At 49.9% G+C, this 21253-nt stretch overlaps 5 protein-coding genes across 5 annotated transcripts; 1 reads left to right on the plus strand and 4 right to left on the minus strand.

Annotated features, from left to right (window-relative positions):
* Window positions 1-2632: 2632 nt before the first annotated feature.
* N7506_010239 (putative LPXTG-motif cell wall anchor domain protein) lies at window positions 2633-5010 on the plus strand (the record flags this gene model as incomplete). The annotated part of the gene is made up of 2 exons (XM_056959532.1): window positions 2633-3058; window positions 3172-5010. The coding sequence occupies 2 exons, from the start codon at window positions 2633-2635 to the stop codon at window positions 5008-5010; spliced, it is 2265 nt and encodes a 754-aa protein (XP_056808922.1).
* Window positions 5011-6611: 1601 nt separating this feature from the next.
* On the minus strand, window positions 6612-7858 carry N7506_010240 (KH domain-containing protein; the record flags this gene model as incomplete). Its single annotated transcript, XM_056959533.1, has 3 exons — window positions 6612-6874; window positions 6925-7308; window positions 7471-7858. The coding sequence occupies 3 exons, from the start codon at window positions 7856-7858 to the stop codon at window positions 6612-6614; spliced, it is 1035 nt and encodes a 344-aa protein (XP_056808923.1).
* A 523-nt stretch (window positions 7859-8381) lies between these two features.
* Window positions 8382-9733, minus strand: N7506_010241 (alcohol dehydrogenase family protein; the record flags this gene model as incomplete). Its single annotated transcript, XM_056959534.1, has 6 exons — window positions 8382-8484; window positions 8535-8656; window positions 8708-9172; window positions 9224-9320; window positions 9387-9533; window positions 9591-9733. The coding sequence occupies 6 exons, from the start codon at window positions 9731-9733 to the stop codon at window positions 8382-8384; spliced, it is 1077 nt and encodes a 358-aa protein (XP_056808924.1).
* A 757-nt stretch (window positions 9734-10490) lies between these two features.
* N7506_010242 (putative Yippee zinc-binding protein Moh1) lies at window positions 10491-10888 on the minus strand (the record flags this gene model as incomplete). Its single annotated transcript, XM_056959535.1, has 2 exons — window positions 10491-10724; window positions 10790-10888. 2 exons carry the CDS (start codon window positions 10886-10888, stop codon window positions 10491-10493), a joined length of 333 nt encoding a protein of 110 aa, XP_056808925.1.
* A 773-nt stretch (window positions 10889-11661) lies between these two features.
* On the minus strand, window positions 11662-14558 carry ura7 (small subunit rRNA maturation protein UTP4; the record flags this gene model as incomplete). The annotated part of the gene is made up of 2 exons (XM_056959536.1): window positions 11662-13454; window positions 13517-14558. 2 exons carry the CDS (start codon window positions 14556-14558, stop codon window positions 11662-11664), a joined length of 2835 nt encoding a protein of 944 aa, XP_056808926.1.
* Between the last annotated feature and the right edge of the window lie 6695 nt (window positions 14559-21253).

The following is a 21253-nucleotide window of genomic DNA, read 5'->3' on the forward strand; positions in this document are numbered from 1 at the left end:
AGTAGTACTTGGTGTTGGCACAGTTATGGAGTACTGGTGGAAGTATACACTTGGGGAGTTGCCGATACCAGAATTACACGGGACGTGGTGGGGATGCAGTGCGTATACTTCGTGTACTCTCTTTCTCTCTGGGGCTCTCTCGTACTCGCAGTCTCCTTGGTTAAAATCCGAGGGCCACGATTCTCTGTATACAAGTATTCTATATGAAGTCTTCCATACGGAGTACGGAGTACTAACTATGAAGTACAGAGTACAGAATATACAAGCAGTACGCACAAAAACAAATATCTATGGTACGAACTGTAAAGGAAAATAATTAACATGGGTGAACGGTGGGTGTTCCCAGCAGTCGATGATTGGGCGCGGTCAATAATTTAGGGATACGAAGTAAGCAAACAGGTTCGGTAGCGGACAGTCATTGGCCCTGGGGGAAAGAGGAGGAGAGGCATCCTGAAACCCCTCGATGGATCTTTCACTTGTGAAACACGCCAGCCTCGCGCTAGTAGCCACTAGTGTCGCTTGGCGGGAAGGGTGCCACTTTCTCCATCTTGTTTCAACATTCTCTCTACTCCGTACTCCGTACTTGTACCGTATACACTTGCATTATCTCCTCGGTACTCCGTACAGTGTGGCCTTGACTTCATGATCGACCGCTATCCACGTGTACTCCCGACTTCTGAAACTGGCTCCCCATTCTAATGATCCCCCAGGATTACAGGAGAATTCTTCATATACGGAGTACGTACTCATGGACTGCCAAGGCTATTGCGTGCCACTATCGGTACGCATGCATATGGATATTGTTTATTCTACGGAGTACGGAGTACACAATGTACATATTGAAAAAACAAAAGGCGCAGGATCGGCGTTTTTTCCGATCCAAATTGTCCAATCAGGTCGAACACCTCGGGTTTACACACATACCTCCCGTTCCTAATGTAAGCATGTCAGGTTCCAAGAAAGTTCCAGATAGATTACCCCCCCCTTATCCCTGGCGTTTGGGGACGATCTTGGGGGAGCTTCAAATGTTTCAACTTGTTTCTAATTATGTGAACGAATAACGTAGAGACGGCTGACATGGGACGGTGATCATTGGGATGCTGCATCGTTTCGCACTTGTTGGTCCCTCGTCATTGGTCTACCCGACGCAGTTTTTCCAATGATAACCATGGGTCGAGTAGATTGGTCTGTCGCTTGTTCATACAATTTGCAGATATATCGGTCCATGTACGGAGTACGGGGTAGATTTCGTTACATACGGAGTAGAGTGATACAATAATGGCAGATGGCACCATGGTTCACCAATTTGGCCGTTGCAGTTTGATACACCTCCCCAGATTAAACCATTGGCTTCTGAAACCACATCTATTCGGCACAACTTCTGTGCGACATCGCCTCCTTAGGCAGTCGTATTCTCGGAATTTCCATGATGTGGACCGCAAGACCGAGGTGGCTTATCACAACATTCCCATGGCGACCTTGCAATCTGTCCGTGCTACGCTAAGCCATGTGGCAATGCTAAAGGATTTAGCTTGATTGCTCGGCCGGCGAAGCGTCCTGTGCTCGACCTTTTGCTCGTCTCAGGATACGATATCACGCTAGGTGACATTGTCAAGGGATAACACTTGTACAAGTACGGAGTATACGGGGCCAGAAAGATATATTAGGACTAGAGACTGCCACCATGCTATTGTTATGTTCCTTGCTCATTTTCTTATCAACATGGCGCTCTCAACATGGCCAATTTCAAAGTGGAGCCCTTTCAGCAGCCTTGCCTCCAGCCTCACTAAACCTGAGGGCTGACGCACCAAATGTATAGTACACTAAAAAAAAGCCCCCAAGCTACTCTGTATGGTCCCATGAATGGCGTATGGAGTACGTTGCAAGCTAGATCCTTGTAACGCAATATTTGCATGAAGAACAGGTGCCCAGAGGGTGGTTTCCACTCAATATCACAAGTCTCCCAGGGCCTGGATCCCACAACACCAGCTTATCCACAATGCAATATAGAGATGACCTCGATATTCCAGCAGCTCCGTACGGAGTAGTACATGCACGCATATACTACCGAGCAATTATAAGTGAAACCTTGGAGCTGAATGTAAAGTGTAGATTGAAGAACATAGGTACGGAGTATGGTACTTGACACCCTGTATAGGCGCAGAGACGCTCTAGACGCTTGAACCATGGTTGGCCTTTGTTTACTGTGGACTGTTTTTTTTTTCTTCCTTTTTTTCTTCCCACAGTATTTTCCATATTTCCATTGTTTTCTTTTTCTTTTTCTTCTTATTGCTATTGTGCATCTTATTCCAGGGTTATTCCAAGGTTTATCTTATGAGTAGTACTCAGTACTTAGTATTGTTATTGTTATGATTTCCACACAGAAACCCCATCTCCAACCTATTACGGAGTACTCCGTCATCTCACTCTGTATCACCATGTTGGAACCCTATAAGTAAACAAGTATAGAGCTATACAGGTCTATAAAGATTTCTTATAGATACTTGTACTCCAGCAAAGTCACAGCCTCGAAACTCTAGGCAGAGTACGGAGTAGATACTAGCCATAACCATGTTACGTAGTGTGATCTCTAGATCGTGAACTAGCTTTCCCCAGAAACGTCAAACCGCCCATGAAACCTGAACATGCAGGTTCCCGTGACCATCATTTGCAGCCCAACCAGCTCTGTCGTCAATCAGGCTTATTTGGGTCTGTGTTTCCAATTGCGCTCTTTGTCACAGCTCGCTTCGATGGCCCCACTGTTGAAACACCCGCTCTGAAGCGTTCCCTGCAAGCTTCCAAGGTTCATCTCCCCCAGCCTCTTGTGAATGCGACATTTCCTCGCCCTCATGTGAAAATAGCCATGCCATCAAGTCTGGCGTACTCTGGAACCAGATCTTTCAATGAAAATGCCCGCTCTTTAAATCTAAACCCTCGACTGGGCTCCGACGACACCCCCATGGACGAGAGTCGCCCCAAAAACGAGGATGTATTCCTGAACATCGCAAGAGCTGATTCTGGCCGTCGCGATTCCATAGGTCGCTCAGATTTCCGACGGGTGAGTGATGACTTGTCGCTGTGGGCCCGATCGCATTCCTGCTCTGACATCGGCCGCGGCTCACCTCAATTCCCACCCCTGCTGGCGACCTCGTCACTAACTACTCGAGCTAGTCACGTCTGGGATATTCGACCCAGAGTCTGCGCTCACCAACGGCCGAACAAACCCCCTCACCCGATCAGCGATACAGCAACCCCGACCCCTTGCTTTCTCATCATGATTCTCCTACCACCCCCTACAGCTCCCACACGCCAGCATCTGCCCACCCGCTGGATGACCCCGGTCGCTTTCGCTATAACAGCCTGGGATCCGGCTCGCGATCCACCGTTGGAGTTCCCCGAAGTCGTTTCAGCCGTACAAGCCCAGACACCTCGCCGCGGACACCTTCTGTAGATGAGCGTCGCGCGTCTATGCATGATCCCCGCCACCGCCATTCCGGAATTTCTACGATCCGAGGCAGTCGACAGCCGTCTACGTCGGAAGCGACTGAGCGTGCGCGAGCCGACACAGAACGATCGCGAGCGGACGGCACTGAATCGACCTTGTCAACTACGGCGCCCTCTACTGTCTGGGACGAACTGGACGAGCTGAAAGATCGTATCAAAAAATTGGAATTGACAGGGAAACTACCACCGTCATCGTCGGCAGCGATGTACAGTCCTTCCAACGAACGACCGCGCACTGCAAACACAGCCATGACCACTATCTCCTCCTCGCCCAAGTACCACCGCAAAGCCAGTGTCTCGGGTGCAGACATTGACTCTGGCTATAATAGCCAGGTTCAGCCTATATTGCAGTCGGCTTTGGCCAAGGCGAAGATGGTCCTGACTGGTGAGGTGTATACCTCCCTCGAAGCGACAATCACCGATGCTCTGACTCTGACCACCGCATTGGGTGCCAATGCTCCCCCATTGGGCAGCATGTCTGTTGTGAATGGAGGATATACTTCACCCGAAAGGCACGCCCGTCGCAAAGCGGACAGCGTGTGCCGGAGTCTTACGGAGCTATGTCTGGCTTTGACAGACGAACAATTGAAGAACCATCGGCCGTCGTCAAGCCGCGACACTAGCGCACAGCCTCCATTATCAAATGGCACGGAGCCCAACCCGCGCATGTCAGTGCCGTCGTATCAACGACAAGCGAGCCAGGAGCCCGAAGGAATCGAGCGACGTCATAGTACAACACGCATATCCAGCCGTCTCGACGCACGCCGAGCATCGCTGGTCAACACCAGCCCTGGCAACCTGGCAGAAATCAAGCAAAGCCCGACTCAATCGCCTGGAATTCCCACGCCGACCAGTCGTCTGAATCGCGCGTCCACTTCCCTTCGCAGCCGCAGGCTGACATTGGGCGAGGAGAGCGGCGAGAACGGTAGTCTGCACAGCCGTTCGGTCTCCAGAGCCAACACAGAAATTGGCACACCACTTTCTACCCCTGGAATTCCACAGCGACAAAGGTTCCCTCATAACCGTACAGTCTCTCGCTCCATATCGGGTACGCAGCCAGACCAAGGCACCTTCGGCATCTCTCCTCGTTCTCCGCAATACCAAACCCAACCCTCTCAAGTCCCCCAACCAACGCAAACACCCACACCGCGCACCCCGACTCTCTCATCAAATCTCTCTTTCCGCCGCAGCTACATGAGCCCTGCCACATACACCCCCGCGACAGCCCGCTCCAACATCCAAGCCGGTTCTCGTCGCTACGGTCTCACGCCCAGCTTCTCCTCAAACAACATCCAAGCCTCCGACGACGGCCCCAGATCGCCCCTGGACCAATCGCAGACCAGGATCGCCGCCCCTTCAACCAAGACAGCAACCAGCTACACCCCCATACAACAACAACAACAACGGCTGCGAACCAACAGTCTGGGCGCCAGGCGATTTGGTCTACGGAACCGCGCCCCTACAACACCAAACAACAACCTCAACCTCGACGATAGCATCGACTAACGCCCCTCGCCTTTGCATCTGCCTCTACCGTTAACCAAGGCTATGTCTCAACTTACGCAGCGACTTCGCATCCGCCCATCTTCTTGCGGATCATCTTCCACTCGGCGTTCTCGTTCTCGTTCTTGAAAGACCTTTCTTCGCTTCTCACCCGTCGTGGATCCCTCTCGCCTCACCCGCGTGTCTTGCAGAGTTATCCCTGTTTATCTCATTACACACTTTACCAGGAAACTCCCGGTCCATTGTGTCTTGCTTCTTTTCTTGCCTCTTTTCTTTTCTTCGTGTAAAACAACCATTGGCGGCGTCTTTTGTCCATATACGCTTTACAGGGTGGCTTTATCTGCATCTTACCCTGAACTTTTGCTCTTTTCTTTGTTTCTGTCTATCGCCTTTCTTCCTTCTTTTGTCGCATACACTTCGCCCACATTTGTATCTAGCTCTGGGCTGGTCTTCTCCTTTGTTGAGTTACAGATTAGCATTTACATAACGATTGAATGGAATGAAATGAGTTATCCAATCCAATTTCTTTGGCTGGACACCTGGGCAAAAAAATCTTCATTCTGGGTTGTCATTGGGTATATGGGGGTTTCCTTGACTAGGCAGTTAGCCATGTTTGTAATATGACTGGAAGCTTGGACTTGTTTCATTCATACGAGATGGATCATGTAGACCACCGTAGACATCTCACGGGGTCTTGCAACTTTAAAGGTTTGGAAGCAGTGGACGCCTTGTCAACTGTACTGCTGAATGGGTGAGCTGATCGATGGATGCACATGTGAGCGGTGTTCCAAACGTATTTCTTTCTGATATACTTCAAGGTTGCATATGGGAGGTAGCTCGGTACTATGCTATTGACTTCCATATCCATGGTAAAATGGAGACAGATAGAGTAGTTTGTTGATCATAAGGTAAGAAGTTTTTTTTTTTTGTCTTTTATAGTTTCAAGGTTTCGGTCAAAGGTCAAAGGTCAAAGGTACATGGAGACAAAGAAAGGGTAAGATTCGATAAAGGCGATCGCAAAGGGATAGGAACAGGGATACGAGTAAGAGATAGGGGAGAAAACATGTATCAATATATACCATCGGGTGATGGCATACAAGGTGAAGGTGAAAAAGGACAAGGGCAGAGACGAGAGAGATAGGAAGAGAGATGGAGAGGAAGACGAATTAGGTACATCACGGCAAAAAGTCAGCAGGATGTAAACGGGAGAGGTGGAGGTGATGAGGGACTGTCATGATTAACGTAACGAGGAGAGGGTTAGGTAAGATCGAGGGACATTGGGGGCGATTCAATTCAAACGCACGATGGTCAGTGAAGACCACTCAGACTTGGTATCTAATACGCATGTACCACCCATTCATCGTGAACTTTTGCCTGTGAACAAGAGCGACGTGGAACCAAGGTCAGGAGAGATAGGTGGAAAACACTTGGAACACTGGGAGAAATATGGGAAGGAAGAAGGAGAGAGGGGTGGAGGGGGGAACGAAGGAAGCGCTAGCATAGGACCGCCGTTGATCGTGACCGACAGTCTCCAAAGAAGGTCGTGAGGTCAAGCACCAAGGAGAGCCGCTAGGACCGTCTCAACCGTATACACAGGAAGCGATTTACTCCTGAGGAAGCTGGCTGCGGCGGGTCTTCTCGGCCTCGAGGTTCTCGTATAGGAGGTATAGGGCCTTTTCGTTGGCCTGGGCACTTCCCATGATGGTGAACATGCGCTCTCCAGTATCATCATGAGGAGCCTTGGCGATCGAGATCCGAGCTCCTGAGCTCCGGCGAATCTCTGTGATCTTGGTTCCGCCCCGACCGATAATGCAGCCAACCATGTCCGCGGGGATGCTGATGTTCTGGGTCTGGACCTCTTCATCATCTTCCGTGGCAGGGGGTAGGCGCGGGAGCCAGCATCGGAGTTGGACCGACGGTTGTAGCCACCATCGCTGAAATCGGCGCCGTTGCCAGTTCGGTTGTACTGACGGCTGTTGTTGCTTGGGTATCCGTTTCCAGGAGCGGGGTTGTTGGTGATCGGTTGGGAGCCACCGAGAGAAGCGCGAACGGCGGGGTTGTAGAGAACGGTACCCGTTCCACGCTGCCAGTCGTCAAGCAGACACTTGCCGATCTCCCACACTGCCTTTTCGATGCCCTCGGGTGAGCCCTGCACTTCCACAATGCGCTCTGTGGATTGGGGGAGCATTTCCTTCTGCGCCACCATTCGAACACCTGATGCATCCTGGATGTGCTTGATCTTCAGGCCTTGTCGGCCAATGATGGTACCCATTTGGTTATGGGAGATCAGAAGGCGGATGGCTGGACTAAGTTAGCTCGTGCTCGTATACACATTACACCAAAAAAAATCCCTGAACGCTTTCCGCATGATCCTCTGCAATCTTTTGCGCAAAAGAAAGAAAACAGAAAAAAGACTCCCAGTTGATGAATCGTGCGAATAGAAAAAAGGATGGTATCACTTACGGTGAACTCCGTTGGTAGCGACAACACCGCCCATGCCCATCTGCGGGGCGCCCTCCAAAAGTCCCTTGGTGACGATCGCATAGGCGCGAGCAAGTGGGCGCAGTTGACCGGTCACTGTCAGGACGCGGTCATGGACACCTGGGACAACCTTGCTCACACCGGCCTTGACACCGGTCTCCTCACGCAGATCAGCGACATTCTTTCCGGCCTTTCCGATAATGACACCGGCCTCCTTAGAAGACACGATAGCACGTAGAGTCAGCTCGGAAACAGAGTACTCCTCCTCGGTCTTGAGAGGGGCTTCCAGCTCGCCCTCTGGGAGGTTGTCGTTGAAGTCGGACAAGGGCTCGTCCTTCACGATGGTTTGGTGAATTTCAGTGGCTTCCATTTTTGCTGGTTGATAGGTAGAGTAGACGGTTGGAGAAACTGGGAGCGAGAGAAAGGTTTAAGCAGGAGGTTTCTTTGAGAGTGTACGGTCGCGAGAGGTGGACGATAGAGACTTCACTTCCACCACATCATATAATTAGTTTCGCGATTCAGAAGCATTAAACGCGCAAAATAAAAGCGACGATGCGCAAATAGTAGATCGCGGGAATAGAAACGTGTGGAAGAGGTAACTTACCGAAGAGGGAGATGAAAGTGGAGAAATGGAGGGGAAGGCGGATGACGAGTTGAGGGGGGACAAGGAGAAGAGGGGAGGGAAGAGAGAGAGAGGGAAGAAGAGGAGAGAAAAAGGAGACAGGAGATAGGTGACAGACGAGATGAGAGGGAAAGGTGAAGGAGATGGGGAAGTGAAAGAGTGAAGAGTCGACGGGTGGGTGTTTTGCATTAAGCGGAGACGACCCAAATGTGCTATTTTTTTCATTTGGGGCAACTTTGGGGGCTTGACTTTATTTTCTATTCTATTTCTTCTATTGATCCGCCTGGAAAATCACTTTCTGTACCTTCATCGCGTTGAATAGCTCGTAGCCCTCCACCGCCTGTGACAGCGGCATAATCTTATCGGCCATGAAGCTATTCCAGGGTTAGCCATGCACGTATGATGTAACCACCTTACCACTCACCCAAGTTTATGTTGGTTCCTCTTGAGCACTTCCAGTGCCTGAGAAGACACGGATCGAACAGGGCACCGCCCCATTTGGACCGTCAAGTTCTTGTTATAGGCATCGTTGCCGTCCCAGGGGATCTGCACTGAGTGAGCCAGTATGTCCGACTTGAGGACTGGATATTGACTTACCTCTCCATTGTGGACACCCACACTGCTGATGATTCCAAAGGGGCGCAGAAGTTCAAAGCCAGTGCGCAAAGCAGGACTCAATCCGACAACCTCGATCACCGCATCGGCACCCCGTCCTTCAGTCAACTCCAGCACGCGCTTGTCTAAACCAGCACGATCCAGCTGGAAGTTCCAAGGCTCAGCGCCGAGAGACTTGGCAAGCTCCAGGCGTGAGGGGACAGAGTCAACTGCCAGAATGTGCTTAGGCTTGTACTCGAGAGCATTGATGAGCGCACAGAGACCGACAGGTCCACAGCCGATCAACACGACCGTCTGCTCAGCAATCTGCTCCGGGGTAGAGTTTTTGAATGCGTTATTGGCTGCAAACCATCCAGTGGGGAAGATATCTCCCATGAGCACCAGATACTTCTCGTCCACTCCCTCGGGAGCCTTCAGGACGGAGCCTTCGGCATTTGGAATACGCGCCTATAGAAGTCAATACCAATCAATGCAGACATATGGGAATTGAATAATCACATATTCGGCCTGACCGCCATCCAGGCTGTCACATCCAAAGAGACCATTCTTGTCGCAACGAGAAGACCATCCTTGCTTGCAGTAGAAACACTCCCCGCTGCCGTGATGTCAGTACTATGTCTACATGGAGAGATTTCACTACTCAGCAGGTAGAGCAACTAACCAAGAAGTAGTGAACGCAGTGACCACTCGGTCGCCCTTCTGGAGAGTCTTGATAGCACTGCCAGTCTCAACAATCTCTCCTACAAACTCGTGGCCCATGATGAAACCAGTGCCTGCAGGCTCCACGCCACGGAACATATGAAGTTCACTATACATCAGAATCAATATCAAGGACAATTGTACTCAATCAGATTTCATATGTTACCTTCCACAGAGCGCAGTATATCCAACCTTAACCACGATATCCTCCGGGTTTTGCACCTTGGGAATTGGCCGTTGCTCCACGGCGACCTTGTAAGGGCCGTGGAACACGACGGCCTGCATCATACCAGAATCGGAGGTAGTCATTCTGTACGCGGGATTAATTGGTGATCTTCCGTAAAGTCCAATGGCGAGACTTACTTTCGGTCGTGGGAAGAGACTCAGGAACTCAATGTGTAACAAGATCCGAAGATTCAGACAGAAAATATAGTAGTCCTGATAGAATTCTCCATCTCGGCCATCTGTGCGAATTTTGGTGGGGTACCACGTCCTGGCTCCACCCGTTCCAAAAGATCAATCGATATAGAAGTACGAAAGAAAGTACGGCTATGAAGACTGACTACCTCTAAGGTTACATTTCATGTATGTAGATAGTACCTAGCACCAATGGCCAGTGGTACTCGCAGAGTGTGCGCAGTACTTCGTAAGGGAACGCTCGATCGGTGGAGCTCTGCGATGAGAGTGACGCTACACGGAAGAGCGATGAGCCGTAAACATGATATTTCGAGAAAGTTCAGAAAACGCCTTTCATGTGCTGTATTCATACCCATAAGATAGCAAAGATGACTGGACAAGGCCCAGTCCCTGGGTTGACATCAAATGCCCATTAAACGCCATTCGCAAGCGCTAGAGCTGCAAGATAAGTAACTAAGAAAGGCAAGGCACAAGACGTAAGACCACTGTTAGTGGTCCGTCAGAAGTAAAAATGAGAATGCTCAGAGAATGCAACCCGCTGTGATGAAATAAGAACCATAAAACCCAACACAATACCAACGATCGTCAACAAAGACCTCTGCAATCAACGATCAATCACCTTGGGACATATGCCTTGGCTGGATCCAGCCTAGACCACGACACAGAGAAGCTCCTCTTCGAGGATAAACTTGCCCTCCTTGTATTTCTCGCTGCTCTCATATGCCTTGTCGTACTTCCATCCTACCGTTGTCTTGCACTGTCGACAGGCGATATCACGGACGATGTGTCGCCCAGTTGTCATGCTTCGTTCGACAGCTTCGCCTTGTGTGACATTGACAACATTATTGAAGAGGTATGCTTTGCCGTGTTGGCCCCGGAAGTTCTACATCAGGACACAGGTTAGCATTCGTGCTTAGTGAAAAAGAGGGATCACATCTTGTCTCATACCCGGCTGATAATATCATTATGATCTGCCAGATGAGTCTTGCAGTCCTGGCACCCAAATATCTTGTTGGCGGTCAAGTAGACGTTGTATGAGAGGCCCATGGTGGCCGTGGTATGCGGTTATCGCCGGAGAAGGGAGTAAGATGAGGTTTCTGGTTTATGATGAAGTTTGAGATCCTGGGAGGTAAGTCCGAGGCAGATAGCTTGCACTTGAATCTAAAAGGGATATGCGGGCCGTTTATTGAAAAGGGGCAGGGTGTTGGCCTGTCTGCTCTGGAGATGGAGAGTAGGCGCCCCGCCTTTGTTTCGTCTCAAGATGATCCAGCCTTAGGTTAGGCCCCGCGGGGAAAGTGTATCACGCCAGAAGCCTTGTTTGGCAAATGTAGCTTCGTTCTGGGAAAGGAACCCAGGTCCTCACAGAAGGTCTACCTTGAGGTGATGCAGCTGACGTGTTGACGATAAGCCGATAAGAGGAGACTCGAGACTCGGAATTCACGGCGACGAAAGAGTAGGCTTCTCGGGATTTATGGAGGTCTCGGAGAGAAAAGGAAAGCAGCTGGCTTAGGGTGTACAAATAGGTTGGAAGTCAAAGTGAGCTGAGATTCCGCCTGAGTTACTTTACCTCAGCCCCCCGCATCGGCTCTGGATCGTCGTCTTCGCCGGTTTGGAGGTCACTACAAACGTACCCAGGGCTTACCTATTGCTGCGCAAATTGATATGCAACCTTGACAGTGGAAATCATAAAATTCCGAATCGTTAAAGGGCGGGAAAATGCGCTTCTCAAAAATATGCTCCAAAATGACCAAATTACATGCCTGAAAGCTGTATCCTAGATTCTTGTTTTTTTTTACAGAAGCCTGCCACATGTCTCTGCTTTACTCGTAGTCCTTGACATAACGACCAGGCAATTCAACATCCCACATAGGACGTTCCACAACCGCGACTTCCAGATTACCCATGGGACCCTGGTCATCGGAACCGTCGCCCGACAAAGTGTTGAGAGGTGCGATGCCGAGAATATCACGGTACTTGTAGGTGTGCCACCAGCGACGCGCAGGCTGAGCTGAGGCGCCATTGATTTCAGCCAGTTGCTTCTTCGGTGTCTTATCGGCTCCTTTTGAGCCCTTCTGGGGAGTTGCGGTCTCGGGTGTAGCTCCATCCCCACGTCGAAGACGGGCCAAGGTCGTCTCGTTGGTCGCAGCAAAGGCATCATCGTACTCGTAGGCGTCGTCGTCTTCACCTGGAATGCGGGTGCGTTCTTTATCAAGGGAAACCCACTCTCCTTGTGATTCGTCACTGCCGACGATCTTCCGAACCTTGGTGCCGAAGTGAACATCCATCTTGGATTGTTGAGCCCGGTCACCGGCACCGGTGTTGTGTTTCCTCCGCTCCTCCTCGTCGTCTTCGAGGGCTTCGCGCTTCCGCTTCGCTGCTTTGGCAAGCTGGACTGCAGTCTTGCCCTCTTCGGTGCTGGTCGCACCGGCTTCGATTTGTTCTGGGGAGGGGAAGTCTTGGAGTAGATCAAACATCCACAACCATGAAGCGCCGTAGAGCCAGAGACGCTCCCGACCTTCGAAGAGATCCCACATACAGCCCATGGCTCGGTCTTTGACACCACGGAACTCTGCGGGAAGGTATGCCTTGGGGTTGCGTCTAGACCAGTCGGACAATGTACCATCCCGAGCGTTGAACTCGACGAGCTGGTGTTCACTTGTGAGGACCATCAGCCTGTCTTGGCCAGTCTGTTGTGTGCCATTCGTCAATGTCTTTTGTGTGGGGGCGGCTTTGGGGCGGAAGGACATCAATGTGACGCCGGACTTCATGCGTGGAATGGGAGATTCGGCGGCCGCTGTAGACCAACGCTCTCCTTCAATGATAATGTCTTCCTCCTCCTCCTCCTCGTCGTCGGAAGAATCATCGTCAGAATCAGAGGACTTGTTGGCTTTAGTTGTAGCGTTGGTCGAGTCCTTTGCTGTACTCAATGCCCAAGTATCTACGCAACCAGAGATATCACCGGTTGCCAGGAGTTGGCTGTCATCGGAAAATACCACCGATCGTATAGTTCTCTCGTAATCACCCAATGATCCGTGAGATGCCTTTTCGTGTCGGACATGGCGTGTAGCTCTCTTGAGCTTTGCGAATTGTGGAATGACCTGTGCCTTCTCGGTGGATGTAGAGCTAGGCTGGATTCGTGCCATACAGATCTCACTGTTGGGACGGACGACAGAGAGCCATCGGCCATCGGGGGAAATAGTCACCAGACGGGCACCTTCATTGGAAAGCGCACTGGGCACGTCGATTTTCTGAATACGTAGAGCGCCCTTCTCGTCACCCTTTCGTCGGCGGAGGGAGAACAGCTTGATTTCACCGACAGTGGCAACAGCGAGTGTCTTGCCATCGGAAGAGAGCATTGCGGAAGAAATGTTTTCTTCTCCCTGGATCAAAACCTTGCCAACAAGTCTATGCCTTTGGCCGTCGATGTTCTCATTCAATGATGTAGGGCCTCGAGAGACACGCCACAGGCTCACTTCTCTGTCCCAGAAGCTCATCACCAGACGTGCGGACGGAGCAGATGTAAGCTGTGGGATTTGGGGTAGGCTGGAAAGTTTGCGGTGGTGCTCCTTTCCGAATTCGCGCAGAGGAAGGACGATAGGTGTCGCATCGGGGCCTTTGAAAGAAACAAGTCAGCATTGTACGAGAGCGATATTTCAAGATCTGGAAGTGGCATACCTCCAGACACGGCGATACTGATGTCTTTTGTCTCGTAGACGGCAAATGTCTTGACATCATGGGTGTGGTAGCGGCGATGCATAATTTCAGCCCACCGACCCTTCTTGTCGCCCTTCTCGCCGTCCTTCTTACGGTACACAACCGTCCGCTGATCCGCACCACCACTAATGACGGTATCACCATTGGAGCTGACTGCCACGTCGAGTGTGTCGGCAAGATGTCCCTGTATCCGCTGGACAAGCGAGTAGTTCTTTGCGTCCCAGAAACGGATTTCACCAGCCGAGTCACCGGAGACAATGGTGCCGTCAGGCAGACACTTGACTGACCAGACAAGCAACTCCTTCGGTCCGCCGGTAGGGCCCTTGCCCAGAGAGATTGTTCGAAGCTGCGATCCTGTGCGAATATCAAACAGACGAATAGAGCTGTCGGCGTATCCAGCGACAATGGTATGACGGTTCTGGAAGGTAACACTCAGAACTCGCGCTCTTTTAGTCGAGGGTCGCATCAGTCGTTGGAACTTGAGGTCATTATCAGCAGTAGACAGAATCACAATAGAACCATCTGCACATCCTGCAGCAAGGTGCTGGCCGGTGTATTCGCCCTCAGCGGGCCCAGTCTTGCCTTTAGGAGCCTGCCAGCGCGGCTGTGCAGCAAGACACCAGATCTCTCCGTAGTTTCCACTGGAGTGACGCAGTGGGCGACCGTTCTCGAGATCCCATTCGGTAACAGCGGTAGAGTATCCAATGCTGAACAAACGCAGCTTGCCTGGCAATTTGGCATTTTCAGGTCCGTCCTCTTGGGGGTCTAGAGTCCATGCAAGTCCTTCAATACTGCGGTCTTTACCTCCACGCATCACGGTCTCCTGGAACCAGGCGCCGCGCATCGGGTTCCATATTTCGATATCGCCATTTGCACGGCCGATCGCAAGTCGGAGGGTAGGGATTCCACGTCCAGCCAAGTCTGCTGAGGGAGGGTGTGAGAATGCAAGCGCATTGATTGCCTGTGGGTTGTATGAAACGAAACGACAACGGTGGATATCCATTGTTCAGTATGGGCCTCGGAGCCAGATAGCTCTGTCGAATGGTTTGTCGGCGTGCAGATCAGGAACGAGAGTGCTCAAAATCAATTCGAGGGAAATTCGACTCGGGCGGCAAGACCAGCCTCTAAACGATCATTTCTTGGGCACAAAAGAGTGGTAATAGCGTTGTGCTGGAGCTTTATTGCGATTGATGCGCTGCCGCATTTTTTTCTGTAGATAATTTTTAGCGGCGGAATATCTTATCGGGTAAGTTTTCCCGATGATATAATCGTGCCTTGTAAATCTGGCACCAATATCACACCCTGGAACTAACTCAGTACTATGGGGTAGTCACGTATAATTAATGACTCTCCAGGTTCGATTGAAATCGAAGAAAGAAGCTTGAAGAGGAAGAGACCAGAATCAAAGGTGATCTCATTGTCGGGGTTCAATTGGCTCCAGTGCATGGTAGAGCTCTTTAGAGTTGGGCTTCGGTGATTCTACTTTTTTTCAATGGACTTTGTTCCACATCTTTAACTGCCGTGTGATTTGGAGCCGTCTGAGGCTCAGCCTTACTCAAGTGTCGGGGCGGCTCCAAGGCTTGCATATCTAAATCTACCGCTCGAAATTGGGGACGCCTGTTTGATAGAAAAGATGTCTGTGACTTTGATGGATTCTGGGGTATGTATGGAGTAGCCGTGGAAGCGGCGCATTGTACGATACAATACAGCTCAATAGCTTGCTACGTCGTTGTGATGTATTTTTCTGCAAATATCACAAACCCAGGACATACCGTTACTGCATCGCCGACTCGGTATCACTCCGCGACCAGGGATTACACCCGTGGGCATTCCAAATAAAGCCGTGATAGGCGGCTATCAGCTTATATTTAGACCCAGATATAGATTTGTGGGCGCTTGTAGATCAACCATCGGGCTTGCTTTGTTGTAACCTGGACGAATGGTGTTTGACAACATCATTGGATATCAGTGGAAGTTGTTCCCCGCCAGATTTGACCGGTGGGCGCCCAGCTAGCAGCCCAATGTAAGAGAGTCGGATGGTGTGGCGTGGTGTGGCACAATTCAGCTTTGATGTGTTCTTGGGGGCCATTCTTAACCAAGATCATCCCGTCTGATGTATGAGAGGCAGTCGGAATTGGCTCTGGGATTGGCTTGATCAAAGTGTCAGTCTGAGCGGGCTGACAATTTCATGACGAGTGTTCACCAATCACCGCACACAGTCATAGGGGCATCATGAAGACCGGATAGGAGAGATAATCGGCCATCGATGGACTGCCACGTCAGAAGTCATCGATCGTATGTACCTTGCTTTGTCTGGTGTGGCTCAGAAATACTTGTAATCCGCCATGCTTGCTTATGTATCAGAAACCTGAGTTACTTGCAGATGAAGCCTCTGATAGGTTGTGGCGTTCTTGGCTCTGCATTAGACAACCCACGTCTTTTCGCCTTCTCAACATATCACTGGACGAGTCTAGTTGAGCTAATGAGCAAGAGAGGCTGATGCGAATCCAGACGCTGCCATTGGGCGAACCACAATCAATGCGCAGGAAGGGAGGGGGAAGAAGGTGCATAAGACGACATCAAACGGGCTAGCATAGTGATTGATCTTGGGGGCCTGGTCGAATAGCTCGTATTGCCTGTGGACATCTGATTTCATGTCCATGCGAGCCTGAGACAGACAAATTCAAGGAAAGTAGCCTCAATTGCGGAGGCAAGCGGGATTCCACTGGGTTACAGGGAACAGCTGCGGGGGTGGCCATTGGCGACACCCCTGTAAGCGTGGGCTCGGACGCAGCACCGGGCGCATTAAATCGATAGTTCGGCTGGGTTGGTTGATATTAAGGGATTTGGGAATACTTTTCCATTTGTCAGTCAAATCTCACTATGTCTGCCATAACCGGGTCATGGTTGGCCTGGTGAAGTTGGCCGCAATCGCGTTCATCGAACTCAATTAGATTGAATCTTGTAGGCTTGATTCCCCGTGGTTGTCAACGCAAGCTAGTGGTGTAAGTTGGATCCACTTCCATGTTCGTATCCAGCTGAGATGGGCGAGCTTTAAAAGGCCATTCCGTCCACGGTGGAACTCATCGGCCGATCCGAGAGTCCATCTTAGGTGATTTGGGGGATACTATTTGTCAAACTAGCAGCCCGTCTTTGATTGCATAACTTTGTGAGATCGCGTGCTGCCCTTGAGACAGGATTTAATAAGTTCAGCCATGGATAGTTCGCAATACAGAGTTGGCTTTGGCTTTCATCCCGCAATCAGACCTTGTTGAAACCGGTTGGACAACTTCTTTCTTCCTGAGTATTTGGCCCGCCGTCGGACAATCCAGATACCTAATCGGCAATATAAACGCAATGCCAATCTAGCGCGACACGAAAGTTTGCTGGGATTCGCGCCAAGAGAAGCAAATTTGATCCTTGAGACGGATGGATAGACGGCCAACTGCATGTGCGTGTCATAAGCTTGTCCGGTTGATCTTAATAGGCACATATGACTTCCTGAATAGTGATACTGGAGTCCGAGACCATGTCGCATCTCTTTGTCGCATCTAGATTTACGGAGTAATTCGATATCACACGCGTAATTCTAAAATGAGGACTGTGGGACGCGATCCCTGGCAATGACGGCATAGACTAAGCTATGCCGAGGCCACTACCAGTAATTTTTTATAGAAACACGGGGACACATTAAGTGTTGTATGTAGGTATTCTTGCAGATTTTTGGTGTTTTTTTCAGAGTGTAATTGAGTTCAAACCAAGTCTTTCTGGAAAGATTCAGTAACGTACGCAGCCCAATATATCCTCTTTCGGGGTAACCGGTACTGAAATTGAAAGCTTGCAAGTGGATATCTCTCCTTTTTGTTCGTTACGCGCTGCGGATAGTCCCCGCTGTGTTTTGTGCCCTAACCCCGTCGAGGTTAGCGACGTATCGAACAGCCTTGCAGGTCCGGCACATTGTTGGAAATGAAGCGATCGTAATTCATATTTGATGTGTATGCTGTAGGTCAGACGGCTCAATTGAACTAAGATCGATTATTCGATTTATCTAGATACTTTCTAGGGCTTCGTTGTCTTCGGTGTGGCAAGTTGAAAGAACAAACCGGGCGGGGAAGGAAAAAAAACCAGTTCAACCATGGTTTGAGCCTCCACTGCCCCAGTCAAGCTGTGTACAAACGGACCTTACCCTTTTAGGCTTCTCCTTTCGCGTTGCCTACTCCAGGGCTTGCCTGAAATTCGAACATACCTTATTCGTCAAGCTGAAGCATTGATCTAAAGCTATTTATACTGATAGTCTGGCCATACTTCGAACTTTGTGGTTTGCAATCTGTAGGGTATAACGATTCGGATAGCCGGGTGCTAGGTACTTCCGTACTATAAATACAATCTCGGAAATTACTCCTGGAGCCCTTAATCTTGGCTGACCTATTCTACATACGACGTACAGCATAGGAGAGTGCGCAAGGATCTCTTATACGAACTTCATGCACCTTGTCCACCACCCCGAAAATTTCCTCAACTTAAGCACAGCTAAGTGAAGAAAATTACCAATTGAGTGGAGTTGTTCCCACTAAGCGCAGAAAACCCTTTGTGACATCTGCTGTATGACTCCCCGCAGAGGGGCCATGAAACGTCGATTTTTCACCGGTCAAGAACGCTGCTTTTTTGCCCGATACGCACGGAAAGAATCAATTTTGTATAACGTTCAATTCAGGCAATTGCACTCAAACTACTGTCAGGCTTTCTACACAATGAATGATACACATGGAAATTAATGTGAAATACGTCTGGACATCCGACAGCATATTTCCGACTTAGATATAGCTTAAACTTATTTAAACCTTAATCAGGTGAGCGTCCAGTGATATATTCAGTCTGGCTCGGCCACACTGCTGAGTACCTAAAAGCTAGGAATACCAAAACTATACCTACATTGTGCGGCAAATCTGGACCTCAAGTCTACTCTTCGTCTGTTCGGTAACCGCGCCATCCGGTACCAGCTACTGCACACCTGGGCATTTCCGCCACCTCACTAACAGATGGTGGAATAGAGATCTATCAAGCCGGAGTTGAATGAAACTGATGCGAACTACTCCGTATACAAGCGACACATGGAACACATCGCCCTGGGCTGAAAGAGACAAAGCAGTCAGGATTTGAATTCTGATAGTACCACGGTTGATACATACCGGCACGGCCCTGGATAACCGTTCTTGAAGGTGGAGTTTGTAGTCGTGTATTCGGAAGATTTGAGGTTTCCATGGTTGGCGGCGCGTGATGTCGGAGAGGATCAATCTAGAGTGGATCTGCGAGGCGAAAAAAACCCATCAGATCCCACACACTTACGTTTCCTGGATCTCTTTGTCGGTTTTCTCGGCTGTATAGTACAGTGTCTTGTACAGACTACTGCATGTCTCTAAAACTGGTCCGTATGTTGTATACTCAGTATGAAATGTATCGGGTTGGGATATCAAAACCGAAGTTTATGCAAGTACTCTGACTCCGTACTACACAATGTGAAATATTGCACTACAAGTATCCACCTGAGTCAGGTCTTCGTCTGTCATTGGTACACATCATGTACATAATCTTCAATGCAGAACATACATCCGATACATGATTCGATGAGGTCGCTATATCCAATCCTCACCGCTCACGTAGAACGACATGCAAACGACATCAAAGGCGATGACGAAGAATGCAAAGCCGTGTAGATCTGAATCTACGGCAAACATGAGAAATTGAACAGTGTGGTGCGACGACCTCCTTCTCGACTATGCAACTCGGTGGGCTCAGCATGTCGCCCTCGCAGATCGGAAGATCAACCGCCGCTAGAACAAAGACCGCCCATTGCAGCATTCAAGTCAGATAAGCAAGCAATGAAGAGGGAATGAGAGAGTCAGAATCATGCCATCTGATTTGCATTTCTGCGCAAGGGAAACTACATTACCCCCTGCCCCATCGGGGGGTTCAGGTTTGGCAGCAACCGAAACCAACTGTTGGCAGGCAGTTTGTTTGAGTTGATTAGTACTCGGGCAGTTAAAATCATTCTGAAAACCTGCATTGCAGGGTTCTCACCAGAGACGAAGCTTAACCCCGTGCTTGCCGAGGATCAAACACCCCCTTCTTAAGCGCCTTGAGCAATCTTCCGACCGAGCAACGAATGTCACACAAGATGAACATTTGATCTCGACGAGAGGTTTAGACTTTACCAAAAAAGAAACCATAAAGGCTTGCCACATACTCCGTACCCGTCGCAGAAGGCTAAAAGCTTCAGGGCCAATGAATGTCCCAGACCCCAGGCCAGGCCAGACTCAAATCATGCGGATGGCATATGCGCGCGCTTTGGATTCATCTTCACCCCTAGATGTTCTTCGTTCTGTCGGTAGTTGAAACAAAAGGCGAGACAGGAGTCAGGGGCAAACGTGGCAGAATCGACGTGCCAGTGATGTCCTGCACTCTTTCGTCCCCTTTTGAGTGTCGACAGTAGTGTGCGGCGGCTAGGCACATCGGAGCCTTCGGCCAAGCATTAGTTTCCAAGGCATCCGGGCACCATCCGGACACCTGTACCCTTACCAACTGAGGAATTGCTACTTCATTTGCTGAGACTGTGCACGGCTGCAACAGGGTGCCCCATCGACCACGTACTTGCTGCATGACTTGATTCGTTCCGGAGGCCCCCCTTTTTTTAGCCGGCATTGCAAATACAGAGTAGTTTCTGACAGATTGATGTGGGATTTTGTCTTCTTTGGGAAGCTTTAGTGGTTTGTATCATGTACTATGCTGTCACTGAGCAACGCTACTGTGATGGGTGCTACTGTTTCTCCTGAGTGATACAGCACCCCCGTTCGTTCTCGCCATGTACTCCGTACGGATCGACTACATGTGCCAGCAGTGTGCATTTCAATATGCATTCCGTGGTCGATGTATGTATGTATGCAGAGTTGTTCTCAGGTTGTCAGACGTAAGCCGCAATTACCTAAAAGGGGTTGGATAGGGGGTGTCAACCTGATCGGCGGATTGCATGGTGCCAAACCGATCAAAGAAAACAGACCCTCAAAAATATGAAGGCTAGTCATGTCATTGCATGCGGCTGACGCATTGCTAGTACGGAGTAATGAAAAGAGCATGAGATTTGCACGTTAAATTGCAATCAAAGCTTCTGTAATTAAACAGTTGGTATGGAACTCAAGTTAAGTCCCTGGCATGCTGTGAGTTTCCAACCAAAAGACGCTACGAGTACGGAGTACATACAAATTGCGGAAGTCTGTGAGCTACTTCTGCAGATTAGCCGTGTCTATCATTCAGTTTCCTTATTTGACTGTCCCTTGCTTTTGCGTTGTACAAACCGGGCGCCCTGATATGGTCGCTTACCTCTTCCCCTTTTTCTTTTGCCGATTGCGCACGAGGCGGGAATCCTTCGTGGGCGATAGGGTGGCCATTGCTTCGGCAACTGTCATCCCCGGTTCGTGAGAAAAGGCGCCATCGAATAATTCGATCAGCATTCCATGAAACATTTGGGTGAAACTTACGGGTTCCTACTTGTAGAATTGTGTCGCAGATCTAACACTATGTAATCGCAATTGTAGTTTGATACATTCATCTTGACGCAGCTTGTGCATATCATTGAGAAACGGTCGAGTCGCATGATGATCGATATCTCTTGGGGAGGCTATTCAGTGGCTGAAGTTAATGCCT

The sequence above is a fragment of the Penicillium brevicompactum genome (assembly GCF_028827555.1).
Source record: "Penicillium brevicompactum strain IBT 35665 chromosome Unknown utg000006l_segment0_segment0, whole genome shotgun sequence".
NCBI classification, from domain to species: Eukaryota; Fungi; Ascomycota; class Eurotiomycetes; order Eurotiales; family Aspergillaceae; genus Penicillium; species Penicillium brevicompactum.